At 39.1% G+C, this 24473-nt stretch overlaps 1 protein-coding gene across 1 annotated transcript; it reads left to right on the forward strand.

The window, feature by feature from the left end:
- The first annotated feature begins 1686 nt into the window (after window positions 1-1686).
- Window positions 1687-8973, forward strand: LOC137355486 (stromal cell-derived factor 1-like). The gene is made up of 4 exons (XM_068020676.1): window positions 1687-1810; window positions 3508-3625; window positions 4839-4913; window positions 7225-8973. The coding sequence occupies exons 1-4, from the start codon at window positions 1744-1746 to the stop codon at window positions 7238-7240; spliced, it is 276 nt and encodes a 91-aa protein (XP_067876777.1). The 5' UTR covers window positions 1687-1743; the 3' UTR covers window positions 7241-8973.
- The last annotated feature ends 15500 nt before the right edge of the window (window positions 8974-24473 follow it).

Here is a 24473-nt window from a genome sequence, read left to right on the forward strand (position 1 = left end):
AGGATAGGAAAGGGGTCTGATGAGGAGCCACCATGTTGAATTGTGCCTTTCATATTGTCATGGAATGATGTGATGATACTTAGTAGCTTTGGTGGACATCCAATCTTTTCTAGTAGTCTGAAGAGACCACGTCTGCTGACGAGGTCAAAGGCTTTGGTGAGATCAATGAAAGCAATGTAGAGGGTCATATGGCCAAGGAAAAGATGCATAAAGGAGAGGAGATTTTTGATGAACAGTACTGTTAGAAAACTGTAGGAAGAGCACAGTAGCTCGAATAGCTGGGTGTAAATGCTGGCTGGAGCCTAACACCTAACCAGCTAACAAACTACCCAGTTAACAATAATATAAAAGCAAAATACTGCGGATGCTGGAAATCTGAAATAAAAACAAGAAATGCTGGAACCACTCAGCAGGTCTGGCAGCATCTGTGGAAAGAGAAGCAGAGTTAACGTTTCGGGTCAGTGACCCTTCTTCGGAACTAGCAAATATTAGAAATGTCAAAGGTTATAAGCAAGTGAGCCTGGGGTGGGGCAAGAGATAACAAAGGAGAAGGTGTAGATTGGACAAGGCCACATAGCTGACCAAGAGGTCATGGAGCAAAGGCAAACAATATGTTAATGGCGTGTTGAAAGACAAAGCATTAGTACAGATAGGGTGTTAATGAACTGAAGATTAAGTAGCAGCAAGTACAAACATGAAAAAAAAACCTGGGTAAGCAAACTGAACAAACTACAATGAAAAGAAATAAACAAAAGAAAAAAATTGTAAAAAATGTAAAAAGGAAAAAGTTAACAAACTACCCAGTTAACAAAGTAACAAAATAAAGAAAGAAGAGAAGAAGGGAAAGGGAGGAGGACAGGGTGCAATACTCTGTCCAATAACTAAATGGTTAATATATGATCTGTTTAGAATTGTAAATTACTGCTAAACACTTTAATGTGTTGATCTCAGATGTGTGACAATAAAAGACATTTACTGCAACCAACTGGTGTCAGGTCTGAATCCCTTGCAAAATCTTGCACTGTTTGGCATCGATAGGCTGGTGGACATTTGCGATAGCCCAAGTGAAGTCCTAGTCCAGCTTCATATTCAGCTGCTGGATGATGATCAGGGCCAGGAAACCTATCAAACATTTCCCACTCCCCAGCCCAAGGGGACTGGAGTAAATGTGCATCCTGGTGCTACATGCTGTATCAGCACAGGTTAGAAATCATTTCTGAGGACCTTCCTGATACTTATGCTTCAGCGAAACTACATGGTGCGTTTATCTACTGAGCCATTTTAGGGGATCCCCATAACTGTATTATAATGTTTTAAAACTCTTGAGCTTATTTTATCGCATTTTTAAAAAATACTTTTTTGCAAAGCTCAAGAGCATCTCAGTCAGAGACCCAAATTAAAATGCTTTTGCTTATATGAAGAATGCCATGATTGAGAAATGCTTAATATTTATATTCTTGTATATTTTTCTCTTGCATTTCATAATCGCCCCTATTAAACACTGATAGATCAGCTGGATACCGTTGTACAAAAGGTATGTATATTTTAGAAACGGAAAGGTCTCAAAGGATTATAGAGGAAGGAATCACTACATCCTGCCCGGTTTCAGATACTCCCTCTGACCCAATCAGAGTCAGGGAGGAGTGGCTTCTGTTAATATAAATGTTGCCAAAACCATGCTGCTTTTGAGACAGATTCAGGCTGAGGTTCTTATCCTGTGTGAACTCCACAAAACAACGAGCCATGAGTGTGAAAATGTTTGCAGTGCTACTCCTGCTCCTCGGCATTCTGTGCATCAACTTATCACAGGGTAAGTGACTGCTGCATTGCTTGGGGCAAAAGAAAATAACTGTTTTCATGTGACAAGCAGAGCTGTGTTTGTGGTGTGCATCTCTCTTTCTGTACAATAGGATTTGGAACAGACTGAGAAGAATGTTTAATGGACTGAAAAACTGGAAGGCAAGCTGTCAATGCTAAAGTGCTTTCCAGACTAAACATTTATCTTATCTTTATACTGGACAAAGACAATATATTTTGGGACCATGTTTAGCACATTTGTTGAACAATAAATCATCTGATTTGTATAGATTCTCTGTAAATAAGGCTCTTGCCATATTCTCCTAGACGTTCTATTGCCGTAGCAGGCTATGTTTTAATTCAGTACAATCATTGAAAACTAGTTGCTATGGAACAGCATTAGGATAGTTAAAAGCTGTCAACAGGTCCTCTTGAGAAATGTACAAATATTGTCTGCTTGTGAATGATTCCGATTTAAATCTTAACACGTTGGCATTTATACAATTGTAGCAGTTTAAGAAATGCCTGTCAGCAGTACTAACTATTTAAAAATCCAGCAACTTGTTTCAGTAAAATTTAAACCACCTGTAAGGTATTTCCTGTCTATAACAAAGCTGATTGATAGCTGTCATCATGCATTTGTGAAATATAGGATTAGTAAAACGCAAAGCAAGTATCCAGGACAGTTCTGTGTTGTATAATCTCTATTTGGGCTGCTCATAACGCTTTGGCTGCAGTTGACTGAACTGGGTTCCAAATTACCAGATGTTCTGGATTAAACTGCATTGTGTAGGTGGTGAGATTTTATTCACTTGATTCCAGTTCCTGGCCCACCTCATGCTGCTCCATCTAAACTGGCTCTGGCTCAAAATGATTTTAATCTGGCTTGTGCATGTACATTCCTTTAACTGGCTTTCTGCCTCACTGTATAACATGACTAGGAGGAATACATAATCAATCGAATTTATGCATGTGAAATATTAAAAGAATAAATTTTTGCGGTAACCTAAAACGATGGGAATCTGACCAAAAATACTCACCAAAGGGGAACAAATACATTCAGCAAATGATGACATTTTAACAAAATATGCCTTATGATTATTTTCAAGATAAATATGCTTTATTGGAATTTCTAGTCCATCCCTTCGTGCATTGCTTGAGAGAGTAAGTGCCAAAGAAACAATGAAAAGCAAACAAATTTAGATTAAATCGGAATGACATTCGATCTGCCTGTAAATGGTCAGATGAGTTACTAATCAAAAACCTTTCATTGAAAATCTTGTCCGATGATGACTAAAGAATCATCCAGTTCACAGTTTTTTAATAGCTGTTGGTAAAAGACAGTCACAGGCTCCAAATGGCACAAAATAATCATTTTTAGATAATGCCTATCAACTTTGAACCCTTGTTTCTGTAGCTGTAAACAACCATATAAAGTATATAAGGCTATGCTTGACCACATTACTGTGTAAACCTAGGGCTTGGGATCTGAATGAAAGTCTCAGGGAATTTAATCTCTAATCAAATGCTTCCAAAGAGCCAGGTTCAGGCGCTAGCCATCAAGTAGTATAGAGTATTAACTAACATCCTCTGGAGTTCAAAAGTTCAGAGTACTGGTCCAAGCTAACTGCATCTGTCGGTCCACATTGCAATGAGGGCTGATTGTGCATTTCAATTAATGCCTCAACTCTTTCTTTCATCTCTCCATAGGGAAGCCAACTGCAGTTCTGAACAGGTGCATGTGCAGAGGTGGAGCAGCACAGATCAATGTGAAAAACATCAGGGGGCTGCAGGTTATCCCCATCCCAAACTGCCCTCTACAACTCATGTGAGTGCCCAACACTTGAAATACATTTAATACGCTGTGCATTATTTACTGCCGGTCCAAATAGTGTCACTACTTTTGTAAATGATAGCTATATAACACCATAAAACCTTTGCCCATTTGTAACTGTTCCTTGGTTGCCTGAGGTGCTTGCCTTGTTAGACTGCTACACTTGACTTAAAATTGCTCAGAACTTTTTCGAGATGGCGAAACTTTCAATCAGAACAATTTCTTAAGCTAATAACGTGCGGCCTTTTTCACAGTCGGTAGTAGGTTAACACACACCCGGGGAACAGTAAACGAGAATATATGTGAGAAAAGGCACCAGACTAAATGAAAGAGAAAACCAACCAAATATGTAATTACCATAATGACCATAACAAATTTCCCTGCCAAGTATGTATCTTGTTTAAGTATTTAAAATCTGCCTGCATCATGCTGAAAACCATGATCTACATTTAATTTTCCCATAGGCTTCTACTCCATTTTTCCTTTCGAGTGTTCACATCGATGTTTATTTTCTAAAGTTTATTACCTCAATTAATTGTTTTAGTTCTGTTAAAATACACAGAATGCTTGCCAACGACTGGCATCTGTGTGTTACTAGCCACAAATATTTTGCACTTGTACAGATCCCTTATTAATAGGCTACCTTTGCACCACACTGGAGTAGTTCATATAAGTTTCCTTCAAAGGAACATTCACTCTATAAACATTTATTCCATTCCAATGCTCCAATCGTTCTAAGGACAGCAAGAAAGCTTATTAGAGTGAAGAAATAGCTGTGTGAAGAGTGATTGCAATGCTTTAGCAGTTTTTCCATTTAAAAGAGTGTATTTTAGCAGTAATTTATCCCATGCATCAGTTCTAACATGAGTTAGAGACATTTATATAAATTTAATGTTATTGGCAAGTTATTTTGAGAATTCAGCTTGCAGTGAATGTAATTTAACTGTGAACTTAAACTTCCAAGAGAGTTGAGATTCAATGATAAACGAGCAGTCTTTTTCTTCTATGCTGATGCATTTTTGATTCTTTCAATCAATATTTTGATAATTTCTTTAAAATAATAACTATTAGAGGAAAAAAATTGTTATCTGCTTCTAACAGATGTGAAGAGAATCTTCAGATTTGTAATGAAAACAAGTGCTTGTACCCCGTTCACATGTGATTGTTGGATTTCCTTTTAAAATGATGCATTTTGTTTGTATTACAGAGCCACATTGAAGACTGGCAGGAAGATTTGCCTGCATTCCAAATTTTTGTACCTTTTGCAAAGAAAGCGAAATAGGTAAGAGCACAGATTTTATAAACTAAGAATGATAGAATAAAGAATATAGAATAAGAATAAAGCAAGCTCCGAGGAAATGGTCTCTGTTTAAAATCAGCAGCAAGATAAAGATTGCATTTACATAGTGCCTTTCACAACCTCGAGATGTCCAAAAGCATTTTACAGCCAATGAAGGGTAGCATCCGATTTGTGCACAGCAAGCTCCCATAAACAGCAATGAGATAATCAGCAGATAATCTGTTTTAGTGACGTTGGATGAGGGATAGATGTTAGCCACAACACTGGGAGGAACTCCCTTACTCTTTGAAGTTGTGCCATTGGATCGTTTATGTCCACCTGAGAGGGCAGACAGGGCCTCAGTTTAATATCGCATCCGAAAGACAGCAGCTCCAACAATGTAGCACTCCCTCAGTACTGCACTGGAGTGTCAGCCTGGATTTTGTGAACCCACAACCTTCTGACCCAGAGGGTTATTAGAATATAAGTACATTACCGAGGCTGAGTTAATTGAACACCCGAAGAGAGAATTAGATAAATACTTGAAGAAAAATATTCAAGAGTATGGAAAAAGAACAGGGAAATGGATTTAGAGTACAGAGCTTGGACATGGAGCTAGCACAGGAACAATGGGCCAAATGTCTTCCTTCTCTCCTGAAAGTTCAATAATCCTGTCACAATGTGACTTGAAATAAATGTGATTGGACGCTGAACATTTCTAAAATTTTATTGTTGAATGTTTTATTAAATTAATAATCTTCTGTAAGGAGTACCTAGGTTTACATAATGTTTGGTATAAAGTATAGTCTATGTTACCCACCTTTGACACCAATCCTGTATGACTACTGCAATCAATATGCACTTGATTCATTTGCCTTGGCTTTTGACAGCCTTTCATTAAAAACATATTCAGGTTGAATATTCCACTTGCTGGATAATCATAGATTCCACCACTGATGGATTCTTTAATTCCCTTGTCATTGCCCTCTCAACTTGAGTCGAGCAGACACAGCAGGCAGGTACCGACACCAGATGGACTGCAGCAGTTCAAGAAGGCAGCTCACCACCATCTTCTCACCACCAATTAGGGATGGGCAACAAATGCTGGCATTGCCAGCCGTGCCAGCATCCCATGTAACGAATGATAATAATTATTCTTTTGGAGATTTTGTTCAATTCTTGCTTCAATAGATTGTGAGCCTAGAAGATATAAATAATTTATCCCGACAGGGTTAAGACTGTGTTTAGGTAGCGTTACCTCCACTGCTACTGCGAGTACGACTTAAAGGGTGAAATCATGGATTGATAGTTTAGTTGACCATCCTTGCCACCAGCAGTAAACATGAGGGACAAGGCTAGAAACTTCTCACAACCATTTTTTAAACTATTATAGTCTGGTTAAAAGTCACTGCAGCACCGATGGGAACATCTGTTACTAATCATGAAATCCAATCCGAGGTTTGGCATTTTCCTGTGAACAAGGCTAAACCTTTAATCATTAGTAATTTGAAGAACAATTTTTCAGTTACCTCAATTTTCGTCTGCCTCAAATCCTGAAGGAATTCCCTTCCTTTTTTAGAATGCAGCCATTCCCTGGTACCTCCCTGCAAATGCAGTGCAAACCCTGCCAATAAGTTCTAGGGCTGTTCGACTGCGGAAAGCATAACATCTTGGCCGAATCCTCGTTTCACCAGGCATTCTCTCTCGCGCGCACACACACACACACACACACACACACACACACACACACACACACACACACACACACACACACACTCTCTCTCTCTCTCTCTCTCTCTCACAGTATGGGTTGCTCTATATCAATCAGGGGTGGGAACCTTGGCTGATTTTTTTTTTCTTCCATAAGCAAATGCAGTGCAGTCAATTGTAGTAACCCTAGTATGGCCTCAGCTAGGATTGGCTAACTGAGCATTAACTGGGGATTTGCCCCTACAACCTGCCTACTCTACAGCTTAGAGATGCTCTACTGAGCCATTGGGATACCTTAAGATTGTAACACTTGACCAATGTGGTGTAGTTAATGGGACCTGGAGTTAACATAAAATAACTCATAATTACAACACTCTTGATAAATGCCAGACACTGATAAAATACACATTATGGCTCCTTGGTTAATGAAGAAAGTACACAGGACACTTTTGCTGTAGCATATCCTTGCTACAGCCTGTTTTTATATGGCCCCCAAATGGGAGCTTTATTGAAGAGTTATTTTATTTGATGTAGAGTGTTCTCTACTCTGAACGGAACGCACACATTTTATTTTTGACTGACAACACCACTGTTTATTTTACAGCCGAGCCAAGATCTAAATGAGACGGAAGAATGAAGCCAGCTGGCTGTCCTGTCCAGATACTGCGCATGAGTGCGCGCTCACACTAAAGATGCTCTGTGCACATGTTATATTAGTGTTTCTTCGCCATGCCTGCCTCAATTGCTTTGCTAGCCACCACACCTAATTCTCTCAGTCTATTACATGCTGATTCTAGTTAACTGTAGTGTGGTGTGTGCACGCGCTTTGTCAGCAGTGCTGTTGATATAATGAACACCTCCAAGTATTTTTTACTGTATACTTACTGTCAACTGACTCCAAGGGAAGCTCACGGGGTAAGATGAAATTGTCAAGCAAAAATATAATGGAATAAAGTAGCTAGTGGAGAATATTTTATTTTGCAACAGTACCCCTTTTGCAAATCATTGCTGACCAGAGTGATATTCTCCTTTAACCAAAAATGGGATAATATCTCATTTATCTCTCCCCAATTAATGACCTGATAATAAAATCATAGGAACACAAATGTGTGATTTCTGAGGATGCAATTTCATTTGCAGGTCATAAAACACAAAGGTACATGGATAAGGGAAGAGGAATTCCACCTCTACGAAGTGTTATGTAGCTCACTGGCAGCATCTAGTGGCAAGAATAAGCAGATCAGAACATTTAGATTCAGGACTTAATGTATTGATACTGTCAGGTCTGAAGTCAGCAATCCCATAATATTTCAGTGCTGTCTTCCTCCATTGTACCATAGATCTCAGTAGTCTAAAAGGATGGGTGGAAACTTGATCTAGGATTTTGGCTAATGTCACATTAGTTATATGCTAATAAGTGCATGAGGATGACCCATGGTGACTAGCCTACCAGTTTCCCTCTCTCTGGAGAAGTGTCTGATCTTTCCCTGGCGTCTCTCAATGACAGTATGGCTCAGATTAAGGACTCACCATCTGGGAAATCTTTGAACTTTCACTCCAGAGCATTGGTCAGTTCTAATTACTCCAGAGCAATCAATGGGAGAATTACCCTGGATCGAGCTTACCTGTCCAATGCCTGTCTAAACAGCAGCAGTCAGGATTTAATCTCTAGTCCATCTCTTTGGCTGGAGAAGCTATTTGTGCTGAAGGACTGAGAGGATCCTGTTATCCATCACGAAAATGTTGTTGTCTCGTTGAACTTTAGACAGTAACACTGACCCACCACTGATTAAATATCTTTGTAAAGCAAGAGGGCTGGCGGATGGAAATGATTATTTGAATTGCTAATGGTGTTCAAAGCTACCATCAGAGTACATTGTATGCTCATTAATAGCTTGTTTTGTACATATTGGAATTTACTAACCATTGCTTCTTTCATGAGCCAAGATGGTTTTTGAAAACAATTTCAAACTATCTAGCAGAAATGCAACTTTAAATTTCTGATTTTGCAAGTGTCTTTTGTTGTAATTTCCCATAAAATGTGAAAATTTAACAGGGCGCTGTGTTCAAGAAAAAACATTCGACAAAATATCCTTGGAAAGGCAGAAATTCCATCAAATATTTGTCCCCGTGCCATAGTGCACATGTGTGCATCGACTGATGTATGTCATTCCACTGTATATTTGTGAATGAGATGTTATTGCCTCTTTTTTTAAAAGAAGTTCAATATAATTGAAACTTATACTCATTGTATACTCATTGAAAGACACTCTTGACTACTCTGTTTTATACTGTTTCTTTGTAATGTTTTAAGAGGCTTTTTTACAGAATAAACTTTTGAAAAATTACTAAAGTTTTCTTGTTTTTTTATCATCCATAAGAGTAAAACTTTATTTTTCATCAATAGTGACACTTATTGGTTTTCTTGCCTTTTGAAAGAGTAAATTTATAAGCAATATAATGTCAGTTGAAGCAATCACAATGGAAAATTAAGCGATGACGAAATATAAAAATCGGATTAAACTGTGTGAGCAAGTCATATTGAGCTACTATTTCAATTCAAATTGTTTCAGTTGATCCCTATTTATTTTAAATCTGATAACTTTTTTGCATGGAAAATTCTGCACTTGGCATTATTTTTATGCATTTACAAAGTGCACTAGTTGATCTCCGATGATGCTGGACATGGGGAATCAAGACCAAATGTAACCTTCAGGTGAAGAGGGGTTAAAGCCTGGGAATAACTAGAACAGGATGCACAGAGATAACTCCGTCTCCATTTTGAAGGGTTACATTTTGACCTTTATTATAAGATTATTACTTCTAGTTAAACAGAAAAACCAGCAACAATTTGGGAAGCAGAGAAGTAGAGCTGATTGAAGCATAAGAGTTTCTCTGCAGGACAGGCTGAGGAGCAGGAGTGCCCAACCCAGGTGGCAGGGTTCAGTGGGTCTGGAGTCACAAAGGCCAGACTAGATAGGATGGCAGATTTCCTTCCCTAAAGGATGTAGTGAACCAGAGGGGTTTTTTTTTGGCAACAATCCAGTAGTTTGATGGTCACCATTACTGATACTAGCTTTTTATTCCACATTTATCTAATTAATTGAATTTAACTCCCCCAGCTACCACCAGACCATTAGTTCAGGCCACTAGATTACTAACCCAGTAGCATAACCACTATGCTGCCATTAACAGCATAGCAAGTTTACGTAGGCTGTTCTCTTGATAAATGTGGACATGAGCATTTATTATGGCACAAGTTAACACAAGAAGTGTGTGCAGAAATAAGATTTTATTTCATATTTTATAGATATAGTTGAGTTCTTGCATCAATCAGTTTCCTTTCCACTCCAAGTGCAGAATGTGATAAACCAATTCCCACCAAACAATGGAAACAGCCACTGCAATAAAAGATTTATTTTATGATGATTAAAATAGTTTAGCTTGAATGACTCCCTGTAGAAAACCTTATTATCTTGAGGTGAAACTGTTTACTGTCACTATTTTGCAGTGTGATCAAATATCCAGAGTTTAAAAGAATAAAACGTTACACTGCCAAATACCAGTTATAAGAAACTAATCATTGCATTCCGTATTCATATTCCGTTTCCACTTTGAATTCTTCAGAGATTTACAGTTGATCATTATCAACAATAAAAGCTCTGAACTTCAGGAGGAAATTGCCCTGTTGGGATCAAATGGCCAAAAAGGTCGCAAAACCAACTTGTGCCTTAAAAGATCATTATTAAAGCCTGGCATCTGGAAAGCAAGCACATGTAAATTTCAGAATCTCACTCCAGCTGAAAGGGATGTGAATTTTAACAGGTTTGTATGGAACAGTTAGCTGACTAATACATGAGTGAAAATCAAACTGTGCATCACAGTAGGCTACAGAAGGGAATTACTTTAGTATAATTGTTTGATTCAGTTTGCAAAGAAACATACATAGGTGACCGCACATGTTGGAGAGATGCTAAGTTATGAGCATATAGTTATACAGCAGGGAAAGGGCACAAGTGTCAAACAGCAGTTTTATAGATGCAAAATAAGCCAATGTAAAGCTGCTGTTGATAGGCTGACCCAGCGCTCCAGGGTGCGCGAGAACCTCCTTCATCATACATGAGCCAACCCATATCATTCATACAAAGAAAGACTTGCATTCATATTGTGCCTTTCACAACCTCTGAACTTCCCAAAGTGTTTTATAGCCAATGAAGTACTTTTTAAAGTCTAGTCGCTGTTATAGTGTAGGAAATGCAGTAGCCAACTTGTGCATAGGAAGATCCACAAACAACAATGAAATAATGACCAGGTAATCTGTTTCAGTGATGTTGATTGAAAGATAAATATTGGCCAGGACACATAATGGGAGGCTTAAGAGTACCATCGGTAAAGATTGTGATAGCGACTCTCTTAATGAGGTATGGCATGTGGGTGCAAATTGTCTAAAGCTAGGATGGAAAAAGCCAATAAATAAAATTAATATCATGACTTTTTAAGCATTATCGAAGATACAACCTGGAAAAAACAAACAAAATATTCCTATCTTCTAAATAGTTCTGATATCAGAAATGTTTGTTGAATATCTTCTCACTTAGTAAACATTCACCACAGACAGGGGCATGAGTGAACATCAACAGAACAGGTCAGTTTCCTAATTTCAATCTTCCTGTAAAAAGAAACTATCTGCAAAAACGAAGCTAATTTGGATTTTTAAGATTAATTTCTCTTACTAATTATCTTCAAAATCAAACAGAAAATTAATTTCGAGGCTCTGCAGTTTTAATAAGGTGCAGTCTTTATGAAAAGTGTTTGCAATCTTGTTTTTGGTTGTCAGAAGATACCTGGCATGATGAAAATGCAATGTTGCATCACTTGTGTGTGATACCATTGTCATAAAATAATACATGGCTTTTCTAACTTGTTTGGCGGAAAAAGTTACGAAAGGTTTGTTCTGGACAGCTCTGTCTCTTTAAATATAAGCCAAGGTAAAGGCATACTTTCAGGGCGTCGGATATAATCTAATATTGATCTTAGTCCACTTTGCTCTGTTGAGTCAACAGATTGTCACTAGGATCTTTATAATTTCTGAGTGATGGCTTGATTAAAACTGGCAGGTTTGCATGTAGAAATCAGCACATCTATCAGTAATACACAGCAATCTTAAATAAAGTGTTGAAATTTGGTAATCCTTCTCCATTTCCCAATGAGATGTCGTCATGCTCAAACAGCTTGTCTTAAAAGATTATCATCATTCTTTTGGGGATATGTGCCTGCTCTGATAGTTCCTCTCACACACTGCCATCACTTAATGCTATATTTGCATTACAGCTGATGTTGTGTGCTATATTGATTCTTGATAGTTACTTTTTTTAAACAGTTGAGTCACCTTAACTCAGTTAGCATCAAAGATGCCACTTCAGCATTTTAGGATTGGGACAGGGACAGAGGTTCTATTCTTGATAATGTCCTGTGACCATTACTGGATGCCCAGGATTTGAAGTTTCTAAGGAAGGACTGTGATAACCATGACCAGTGCTATAAAATTTGTTGCTATTTATTGACTAGGTTTGTAGATGTAAATAAAAATCACCTCAATATTCAGTAAGTGAGTAGCACTCAGGGAGACAATGGAAGCAGTTCGTATTGATTCATTCAATTGCATAGTACATAGATTATTTTTGGAAATCCTAATCGAACGTTATAGTGTGGACCCTCCCCCAGCCCCTTAATGAGCACCTCCATGAGATTAATGGCCCTTAATTGGAGGCGCGCTCCCTCCCTCCTGGCCTCACATTGTAAATTGCAGACTGTCCTGGAGGCACCAGGTTCCAGAAAAGACCTCAGGGACCCTGATTTTCAAATCGCATCTGCACCCAGTCCTGACCCCCGCTGGCTTTTGAAAATCCAGCCAGACATGTGGTGAGTGTAGCATGCTTGGGAGAAAGAAGGTAACTTTAGATCGATAGTTCCCAAAACTTCCCACCACTGGGGGTTTCTTCACCTCATGTCCGGGTCTGTTGCAGCCTAATTGATAGAGATTGATTGCTATGCTAAGTCAACAACTCCATTATCGTTGTATCATGTGACTACGAGTGTTGTGGAAGGTGAATTAAATGAATCTTGGTCTTTAATGATCTAGCAATTCCTAGGTTCACGATATTAATGAAAGTTTTAAACGTGTTAATGTTAAATTTTACAGTCATTTCTTAAGCTATGGTGCTATAAAAGCAGCCACTATCAGGTCTTTGCAAGCAACTCCATTTCCATAGGAAGTCTAGTCATAGAGGACAGTACTTCTTTAGCCAAATATAAGTCTAACATACCATTTCTTTCATGCATTTAACACTTCAGTTAAGGCGAAACCGGTATGATGTGGGATTTACTCAAAGCCATGTTGTCACGCAATACATAATTAAAATGGGACCATCATAGCACTGTAACATCTTTACGAATGTGTAGGTACATACTACAGGAAAATAAACAAAATACCAAAAAGGAAATAGAGAAACCTTTAAATTTTGTTCCATTTTTAAGAAAGGGGTACTTAGGTTTTTAGATCTTCAATGTCAAGGTATAATGTTTTCAAACCCTACTTGGTAGGCTAGTTGAACTTCCTATACTTCCTGAGCAAACACCACACTTTGTGTGTGTACATATTAAATCTCAAGCGATAGTTCATCACTGTGCCCTGTGACTTAAGTCATTTTCTTTGCACATAGTCCAGAAGTTCAAAAGTTTGAAAAATTCATTCATTATTGTATTGGTAAATAGCTTGTAATAAATAACCGTACACAGAACTCAATCAAATGAACAGCACCAAAATAGAAAAGATTTTGAGCAAAAAATGTTCGGGAAACTTCTGCAGTTCAGCTCTGCTGACAGTTATTTCTTAACCTTCATCTTGATTGAAGGGATCCCATCAAATCTTATCTTTTATTTATCACAATTATAGTTTAACAAGCCAGCTGCCCAAATTTTCCTATCACTTGGAAGCATTTGACATAATTAATGAGCAGTGAACTGTACTTGATGGCATTAAGAAAGTCCAAAGAAATTATCCGAGACTTGGCATGAGGAGCTAAAAGGTATTTAAGGACTCACAGCACAGGAAATTGAAAACAGCAAAATAAAAGTTTCATTTTAATTACATGTAACAATAAAATCAAGAATAAATATATATCAGGAAAATATGGTCAAACTATGTAAAAGCTTGGTGGTTTTTCAATGCCATTGTAAACCCTATACATCTCTGTATTAAATTCTTTAGGAAGTGTTGGGAATCGGGTGGCCACTGACTAACAAGGCATCATAGCTACTGAGAATTTCGGCACGAAGAACGAAAATGTCGCGACCTCTTTTATATAATTTATCAATTTGAGATTGGAGCTTCCCTCATGGATCAGTTGGTGAAGATATGGGGCTGAGTTTTTAAACAGCCGCGGAGGTGGGACCTGAGGTGGACAGGCCCATAATTTCCCGTAATTGGCCGGTGTGCTGGTTTGCTGGCATGGCACTACCTCGGGGGCCATTTTTGAAGAGCCTGGTTGGGGATGGGGAGCCAATTAAAGTAATTAAAAGGCCTGTTAAGGCCGACTGGGAATTTTGCCCTCGACAATGACAGCCCAGCAGCTATGGCCTCTTTTTATTTTTCAACTTTTTAAAACGCCATCAGGGGGCCACCTCCATCTTGAGGCGCCCTCTCTTTTACTTACCTAAATCGGCAGCTCCCACTTCTGACGGTGGGGCTGCCAATGTGGCAGTGCTGGAGAGCCTCCTGTTGGCTGAGATGGCTGATCTCACTTGGTAGAGGGGGTATGGATGGTGTCATGGGTGCCTGGTGGTAAATCCAGCCAGGGTTCCTGCTTCTAATTGCTATCCAGTTCCACTGCTGGGAAGTAGCTGTGTGTGAACGCTGGGCGAGGAAAGGGTTGGGTTTGTCTGTGATTATCTCCATGGTTGCATAATCTACCAGTGCTCAAAAATATGGCCTAACTTGCGGGTAACAGGGGGTTTCCAGCAGACGTGGAATGGTCACCCAGCAAATAAACTGGAGATGAAGCTAGTCTTTGCAGTCACACAAAATGTGGGTCAACAAATCATCTCCCAGTCTTACATGGGTTTCATCGGTTGGGGTATAAAATGGGCCATCGATTCACTATCGCTAGATTTATGCAACCATCAAAGGACAATTTCAGCTCCAGTATGTCTTGGGGGGATGGTGGGGCTTGGGGGGGTGGGGGGGGGGGGGGGTGGGTGGAGGCATTGGTGGGGAATGCAGGGGAGTACGTCAAATAAAACTCTTAAATAATTTGTTTAAAGAAAAATTTAGTGAAATATTTCTTGGGATTGCTGCAAGGTAAAACAAATAGCAAGGTAAATGGGGAAAATAGTACCATATTTGTTTTGACTAAATAGCTAGATGTATATTGCATAAGTCTCTTGGGAGCCAAGTGAAAATATCGAGACAATTGAAACCAGTAATACTTATAGTTTTAAATGATCGCGAGACATCCATTTTGTCTGGTTTCAGAGCAGTACTTTACCACACGTGCTGTAATTTATAACACATGGCTATTGGAGGGGCTGCTTTTCTCCTGACAAATAAAGGGAACATACATTAATATGCAACCAGTCACTGAAGGCAGTGGTGCTAAGGAGAAGGTCAAGGGTTAGGTGATTGCCCACTACCCACTTGAGGATGAAATCATTTGTCTTCTCAGGGCCACTTTATTTGGACTATCTCCCAGAGAATAACAGTAATTATATTGTCTTATCAGTATGATATTATAGTGCCCAGCTCTTTATTTGTGACAAGTTCACACTTTTGACAATCCCTGACTGCAAACAGACATTAATAAAAGTAATTATTTGCAGATCACTTTCCAACAATTTACTTTCATAAGGTTCTTAACTATTGATGGCTTAGAATGGACGTATCTCTAAATGGCAGATTTCATAGTAAGCAAAACATTTCCATTAATTGCCCCCAGACAGCCACATTGAAGAGACTGTCACTGAGGAACAAAAACATGTTATAACACTACACGTTATGATGAGATCCCGTAAAAGTTGAGATGCCCTCACATAGTTTGTAATTCCATTTGGCAAAACAAGCAGAAAAGGTTCCCCAGAACCCTTTCCTTTAGTGGAGACAGTGCCCTTTAAACATCAGTAAAAGATGGACAAGGGCACCAAATGCATAGGAACACCACCACCTGCAAGTTCCCCTCCAAGGCACACACCATCCTGACTTGGAACTATATCGCCATTCCTTCACTGGGTCAAAATCCTGGAACTCCCTTCCTAACAGCGCTGTGGGTTTACCTACCCCATGTGGACTGCAGCAGTTCAAGAAGGTGGCTCACCACCACCTTCTCAAGGGCAATTAGGAATGGGCAATAAATGCTGTCCTAGCCAGCGATGCCCATATCCTATGAACGAATAGAGTAAAAGAATATTTACTACCTATTGGCTCTGGAGTGTCCAGAAGCAAAAGCAATAACTCGTGTCAAACAGCAACCACGTATAAAATGGACAGAGCTTGTAACCCAGTTCCTCTTGATGGCTTACAATGGACGTATCCCTCAATGGAAGATTTCATAGTAAGCAAAACATTTCCATTAATTGCCCCCAGACAGCCACATTGAAGAGACTGTCACTGAGGAAAAAAAATATGTTATAACACTACATGTTATGATGAGATCCCGTAAAAGTTGAGATGCCCTCACATAGTTTGTAATTCCATTTGGCAAAATGAGGAGATGGCAGGCCAGTGCAGACTGGGAGATAAGCTAACAACAATGGCCTATGCAAAGTCAGTAACCAATGGTGATGTCAACCAACAAAACCATCAATTAATGTACATAGGATGTCTTGATCGTACCTAACTGAGCTTCAGGGACCAAGAAGAAACAAACTGTTCCAGTCTTTAATTACATATTACTTTGATCATATCCACAGCCTTGGCAACAATTAGACAATGGGGCTGTTAAAATATAAATCATCTTTAAACTTTTGAAAACTTAAGAAGTATCATGTGTGGATCTGTTTTATGGCAGTAGAAGAATGCTATGAAGAATCTAAGCAATGAGTACTGTTACGACCAGGTGAGAAAGAGGTCTAGGGTTCCCTTTCAGCCTTCACCTGGTCTTACAGTAACAGGGTTTATTTTTAAATACACTGTGTTTTTAGCTCCTCCGTGGTGAATCCTTGTTCACCGCTTTCCAATTATAAGGCAAAGAAACCAGCACAAACAGGCTTTCTTAGGTTTAAAGAAGAAAGATTGAAATTTATTAAACTTAAACTCTAATTCGTTTGACGCCTATGGATACACAATGAGCCTACACTAGCATGCATATGCAATACACACATGCAAATAGAGAGAGAAAAGAGCAGAAGAAATAAAGTGGAAAAGTTTGAGGCAATATCTGAAGAGTTTTTGTTACAGTTCTTCGAGCTCACTGTAGAGTCCTTGATTGTAGGTAGATCTTGTTTTTCGTTGGGGCCCAGTATTCTTCTTAAACCTTGTTTGCTGTAGGAGACTTTTCTCTCTTGGGGTTCATGTGTCTTCAGTGGATTCAGTTCCATGAGAAAGAGATGGGAGCAGACAGGAGAGGCCTTTTCAATCCAGCAGCAAACGGCTTTCTGCAGGCTCTCAGTTCAAAACTGTACAATTCAGAAATCCCAGGCTGTCAAGCAGGTTAGTCATGTGACTAATTGGTCTGACCATGTCTTGGCTCTGTGTATTGTGTGTGTAAGGAAATGGTCCTTTGTCTACAAACACAGTCTGTTAATATGCAAAAATGTCTTTCCAACCGGGGGCCTGGCAACCCCTTGTAACAGGCCTTCTCTTCTTCCCAGCAACAATTTAAAATTTAATGTCCACGTGGCGAAATTAATATGCCTCATTCTTGGCAGGTGGGGGCCTGCACGACAGTACCCATAGTTCTATCCATTGATAAAAACCTAACCAATCCACATCCAAAGGGTTGCAATAATTGGCCAGCTCAGCAAATGAAATGACTATCAATTTAGTTTGAAGTATTTATTTCTCCTAATGTAATAATGAATCATTTGTAGTCATGTCCAAAAATGAATAATTGCTCTGAACTGTTCCTATAAACTGGCAGCTATCCAAAGTTAGTGGGTTTGGAGGAATTAATATGAATCTGAGCAAGTTCTCCCTTTCAGTGACCTTTCACACTAACAGGTTGTCTGTTAACTAATGTGTGTTGCATTTCACATGGTTATAACTTTCCATTAATATCACTGCTTCTAGATAAGCCCAGCCATAATTTATACACCAGAACATCATGTTAAATTGATAAATAGAGAATATTACTTAAGTCCTAGTGTGAGTTATCATACATACCTTTAATGGATCCAACTTCATACTCTGCTTTATGCCTGCTCAGGGCTTTACTTTTAAAGTTCTGAAGCACATAAAGTCCGTGTGATAGTCTATTTGGCTTACATCAAACTAATCTGAGTTCTGAACATTTGACAAAAATCTTACTGTATCAGAGAACTATTATACATTTCTGCACAGAAATGTGGAGGAACATCATAGTTACTGCTAGTTGAGATTGAATCTTTGTGGTTTCTAAAGAGGGTGGCCTAAGATCTCAAACCGTTCCAACTGTACTGCTGGCAATCATCTCGAGCGTCAATGAGGGTTCGTTGTAGTCTGGAATACAGTGTATTATGGGTAATGATTTGATTATGTGACAAGAAAATGTTGTTTTGCACTTACGGTTCTGATGGTATCCAACTATTTTTTCATAATGTTGCCATATGTTGACATTTAGTAAAGTGTTTCCTTCTGACATTGGTTGAATTTTGTCATTTAATTTTTTACTCCCTCAACCCAAATGTGACACTAGAGGTCAACCTTGGCAGCCATTGTGGAGTATGGTTATGTAGTTCAGTTTATAACAATGAAAAGCAGTCCCATTAAAATACCATCAAGAGCCAGTTCCAAGGTTATAACCTGGCAGTGCTCCAGTTGTTCTTAGCGCTCATTGAATTTGTTTTTGTTTGTTTTCTGTCATGTCTGTCTGATGTTGGCTTGGAGCTGTGCAAAACAATGGGCGTTACACCCAAATATAGTGACAAGCTTTTTCTGTTGCGTTAAAAAATGTTGTTTATGTCTGATCACTTTTGTACTAAATTGGTTGGTAAAGCAGTAGGTTATCGCTTCTAGCATAGACCCTAACCCAATTACCAATCTGTCTTTCCCCTCTCTTCAGCTGGATAGTTAGATGGAGTATTTTGACTCACAACTGACTTTGCTCTGTTGCTAACCATAAATTTCCATTTATAAACAGCAAAAAGAAACCATACTTATTGGGAAGGGCTGTTATCCCACACATTCCATCCTTTTTTGATTGGTTTCATATTGGCCTATATGTCTTCTGACTACATCCCTCAATCACCTTTCTCTCTCCAGAAGCATATTCAATTACCTCACGAGCCCATTTACACTATTTGGTCTCGTGATCTTCTCTTTCAATTTCTTCCACAAATCTCTTAATCTTTCTGTAAAAGCTCTAATCGCTTTCCCTTCTTACATTAAGACTGCAATTTGAACACTTCACCACAGTGAGAAATTCTGAGAAGCTATTGGCAGCTGCAGTAGTCTTATTCACTTTTCACTGTAATCCAAATTAATTTTTGGAATTATTCACTGGCCCTGTAACAGTGAAAGATCCTGGCCTCTCTGATATCTCTCACTTGATCTCTACTGCATTTTAGCAGTCCTATAGATTTTTTTTGATTAACATGGTACTGCTTGTTGAAATGATCAGACACAATTGGGGTAGATATCAGCTATGGCCCATTTTAGTGTCTGATTTCGATAATTCAAGTGAGTTGCCGACACCTATTGCGGCTCCAGAGGCAGCTTGCCTATTTCAAGTAGCTGAATTTCAGGTCATTTGCTGTGCCAGCAGATGTCCTCAGGTTAGTCCCACTGGAAGTGGAGGTGTGTGGGAGAAGATAATGGGGGAGGGGATGATTGTGGGTTGTCAGTGGTCCTCGAGAGTGCTGTGAATCCAGGACGAGCACTTGCTCCTTCTACTGGCTCCACTTCAACCTTTAAAAAAGTCCTACCTCTTGCTGGCAGCTGTTTGCTTGTCTGTATCCACACTTGAGAAACATAAGTACAGTAAGCACGATGCCTGCTTCTGCTAAGGGCAGCCCAACTCTTCAGAGGAGACCCAAAACAGGTATTAGGCCCCTCCATAGCAAATGTGTGGCCTAGCGCCTGTTTTAGGCAATTGCTCTTGATGCCTGAAAATCAACATATTGGCATCAGCATGTTTTTCAGGCCTCCTTGTATGCCAGGCACTGCCCTGAAAAATTGGCCAATTTTGCCCCCATTTTCTGTCTGTAAAATGGGTCCAACAAAGACAAGTCTCTACCCCAATATTTCCTGCTTTTATTTAATGGGAATTTCAGATGATTGAAAGCAGAGCAAATTTTAAGAGAAATTAAGAGAAAGAAACAAATCTGATGGTTTCAAAAAAAGTCTGTCGGAGACGGAAAAGAGCGGAAGTATTCAGATTGCTATTATATATAAAATAAAATTATAAATGTCACTGAAACAAAATGGAGATTGAAGCAGCAAAAAAAAAGTTGTATTGAAATACATACGGATTCCTTAAACTAATACCAGTCGTATTTCGCTCAGTAATGGCCCAAATTTTTCAATTAACCCAATCAAAAGTCTATTTTGACATCGTGGATTAACATTGCTTTCAGAAACTAGGAAAAAACCTTACAAACATGTTGCACTGAGTTAGAACCAAGTTGATTGAGGAAATAGGAAAAACGTTAAATCAAAACACATGTTTTGCTATTTGCCTTTTGTGAGGAATCAACACAAATCCGTCGGTTCTCAATGTCAAACAGAAACCTGCAGATTTTTTTCTCAGCTCATCAATTTCATAGATTCACAGTCACTTGACTCCCATTCTCTGCGAGCTGAAATTGGACTGATTAGATGAGCTGCTTTCCAAACTGGAAATAAATGCCATTGCAGATAAAAATGCTCTGAAAGAACTGATCTGAGAAATGTGATGAAGGTATAACAAGTGTATTACGTAGAACTATGTAGAATATGCAACACCGGGAAAGGCCATTTGGCCCAACTAGCCTGTGTTGGTGAACAGTCATACTGAAGTCGTAGCATGAGGGATAAAGTGGTCTGAACATTTTTTTTTCGCTGCAAGATACTGGATAATGTTTGCTTTGTGTTAAAGATCCAAACAAAACATTTCATCCCTGGTACCGAATTCAAAATGTCTAAAAGCCAATATGAAATCTCCTAATCTGGTCAAAAATAGATTGAGAAAATTGGAGGTTTGCCAGCCAGATTAAAGAGATAGACAAAGTATCTTGCTTTTGTATGTGCAATGATACTACTGTACAGGGGCAATGCGCTGTAAAAGTAAAAGCATCTGGCAAGGCACATCATTAATGTTGTGAAGCACTATATCCATCACTATTACAAAGAAGGTATTCAGACCTCATCAGTACAGAAATACAGATCAGAAATGTGGGCTAATGCACGATGTTGAGGCCTCTTCTGGCTTGTAAGGAAATTTGGAGTTGGTTTTACTTTATAAGTGGTGTGAGCTAACAACTATTGTGCAAAAGTACACTTTAAAATCATTTACAACTCTTCATTATGATGCACAGAGGGTCCAGTGTTTCTGCATAGAATATTAATAGCATAATCTCTAAATTGAAAAATGAACTTTGCTTTATTTGGGATCCCCATAACCTGCTGTACGTGGTGAAGGGCTGTTATACTTTTACTACGTTTTTACTCTGTCATTTTCTCGCAGTTATATCAAGTTGTTCTCAGGGTATAAAATTATCTAATACCACATTTATAGAGACTTGAAAGAATTCTCCTACTTGGATGATACTGATGACCCTGAGTGATTGTCTAGACAGTGTAATTGAGGGGTTCAGATTGCTTAATAAACTGCCCATATGAGACTGGGGCAGCAGTGTGAGACTGTCTGGCCTGTTGGAGTTGGCGTCTTAAAGGCGAGCATTGCTTTTTATTGTTCGTGGTAAAGTTCAAATTTTTGCTTGTCTTGGTGTGTTAAATTTTGTTGCTGTTTAGGCTTGTTTTGTTTTTGTATGACACGGTTTTTATTTTCCAACTTTGTATCTCACAAAAATCTTGCTTTAACTGCTATTCCACTTATAGTAACCAAAGTTGGCAGGCCAGGAATTCCTTTGGGGGCTTAACTGGTGTTCGTAGATTTCAAGAAGGAGGAGCCATTCTTAAGGAAGATAGTTGTGACTATACTTCAGCCATTATGTGCACATCTGTCTTTAGCCCAGGACCCACATTTACCAACCAAGACAGTCCTTCCTAGCAATGTCGGAGGAGATCCCTCTTTGGCACTTCCATTTCATTTCCATTTCCACCTCATACAGCAGCAAGTCCATTTTGTTGGCCATCAAATTGAGGGTTCAATGCTGTGTTGCTCTTGCCCATTACCTCTGTTGTGCCTCCCTATTAGGTTTGCTTTCCCTTGCTTTTGACCTGTCACTTCTTTCCTCTCTCCATGGAACCTTGGCAAAACTGACAAGTATTTAAAAACCATTCCAGCTGTTGCTCAGTTGCAAGCACTTTCATCTCTGAGTTAGAAGGCACTGGGTTCAGGTTCCATTCCATGGACTTGTGCACAAAATCTAAGTTGCAAGTCCAGTGCAGTATTACAAGAACACTGCACTGACAGAGGTGCTGTCTTTTGGATGAGATATTAAATCGATGCCAAGTGGACATAAAAGATCCCAGGGTACTATTCGAAGAAGAGCAGGGGAGCTCTTTCAGCATCCTGGCCAACAGTTATCCCTCAACCAACACTGAAAACAGGTTAGCTGATCATTATCATGTCGCTGAGTGCAAATTGACTGCTGAGTTTCCTACATTACAACAGTCCCTCAGCTCCAAATTACTTCATTGCCTTTGGAATGTCCTGAGGTTGTGAAAGGCTCTTTATAAATGCAAGATTTTTTCTTTGTTTCTTTTCTTCCTAACTTATATCAAGATTGAAATAATACTTGCCCCTTATGCAGCCACTAGCCAGTAACCTTCAAATAGGCACATCCCTTTAAATTTAAGCGAAGATGCAGACTTCTGCTTTCCTCATCAATTTATCTACTGCACCGAGGCCAAAGTTGTGCTGGGAGCATCTGCCAATTGTTAAACTTGGATGAAGCCCTGCTCATTGCACTTTTGACCAGCTTTGTAGTGGCAGCTGGCCCTTCCCATCACAGATTTTGTTGGGACCACAAAGTTGAGGCTTTACTTCTTTCAAAATCCAAGTTGTCACATTATTATCAAAGTCTTCCAGAGCAAGCTCCTGCTGTATAAATGTACTAGAATGCAGAGAGCATAAAAGCAAGAACTGCAAGACCTGGTGGAAATGCACTGAAGGGCAATTAGGGATGGGCAATAAATGTTGACCTAGCCAGCGATGCCCACATCCCATGAATGAATAATAATAAAGAAGAAATGCACCATATGCAAACTCTGTATGGATTCTGTCATGAATGTGCTATGTGAATGATGATGTTTAATTCATCGGTTGGAAACCTAAATTAAACCTTTAAAAAATAAGTTGGAAACCTAAATTCAACTTTTAAAAAGAAAGCAGCTAAGATGGCCACCACAATTTGCATTGAGATACCTCACATTCCAAGGTATCGAAGTGGTGACGCATCTCTGAATAGCCCTCATCCAGAACAATGGTTTGAGCAGTTTGAATGCTACCTGGTATCACCTTCATTAGCAAGACATTCAAAGCAATCTTGGAACATTAACACTAGTGGAGATAAACCTCAAGGGGTAAACATTGGAACATTAAGACCTGAGGGAGATTGGAATTCTTAGACTTGGATCGTGTTAAAGTGCAAAAGAGAATACATTGGGACAATCATATGACAGTCTCTCCATCTGTGTGAAAACTTGGAGTTTTTTTTTGAACACATCAGACAGGTTTTGAGTTTAAATAGTGCAGCCCCAAGTAGGTCTGTCTGTCTGTCTCTCTCTCTCCAGGTAACATTGTAAGTTTTGAATCCTGCTTGCAGGCTGCACAACATCCAAGTCTATCATTACTGCAGACAGAGACCCTGAGGAGAAAACCATCTACACCACTGTCTCCAAGAAAACCCTGAACCAGGTGGCCACCTCTACCAGCTAGAAACTTCAGGACCACGAGTTCATCCGGTAGACCACTGAATTACCAGACCCCATAGACTGTATATTCTTTTCTTTGCTCCGGCCTCCAATCCAACCAATCTATTCTTCATCAGTCTGTAGACTATTTGTGTGTGTATGTGAAAGTTGAAATGTAGTATTTTATTTTTACATAGATCGGGTTTTGATTTTGAGTACAATAAACTAATCTCTTGTTTAAACTCAAGAAAATCTGTCTGATTGGTTCATTTGTGATCATAGCACATAAAAGGTTAAACACTCACTGAATTGGTAAGCCCATCCACTGTTAAAAAGAAATAAACCCTGTTGCGGTCAATCAAGGAGAGGGACAAAAGGGAAGCCTTCGACCCCTCCTCATCTGATCGTAACAATTCCAATTCAGGTTGGCTGTGAAAGAAAAATCCATGGATGTTGGAAATTGAAACTAAAAACCACAAAATCCTTGAAATGTACAGCCAGTGTCTGGAAAACAACAACTTGCATTTATATAGCACCTTTGTCATAGAAATCAGTCCAAGGCACTTTGAAAAGGAAGACAAGTGACTATTTTGAGTGGCCACTTTGTCATAACTACCCAAAACAAAGACAGGCAAGACAGAGAATAA

This window comes from Heterodontus francisci, chromosome 42, assembly GCF_036365525.1.
Source record: "Heterodontus francisci isolate sHetFra1 chromosome 42, sHetFra1.hap1, whole genome shotgun sequence".
Classification (NCBI taxonomy): domain Eukaryota; kingdom Metazoa; phylum Chordata; class Chondrichthyes; order Heterodontiformes; family Heterodontidae; genus Heterodontus; species Heterodontus francisci.

Coding starts and splice junctions, on each gene's coding strand:
- LOC137355486 (XM_068020676.1), top strand. CDS start 1,744: ATGAGTGTGAAAATGTTTGCAGTGCTACTCCTGCTCCTCGGCATTCTG. Junction 1,811..3,507: donor GTGCATCAACTTATCACAGG/GTAAGTGACTGC, acceptor ATCTCTCCATAG/GGAAGCCAACTGCAGTTCTG. Junction 3,626..4,838: donor AACTGCCCTCTACAACTCAT/GTGAGTGCCCAA, acceptor TTTGTATTACAG/AGCCACATTGAAGACTGGCA.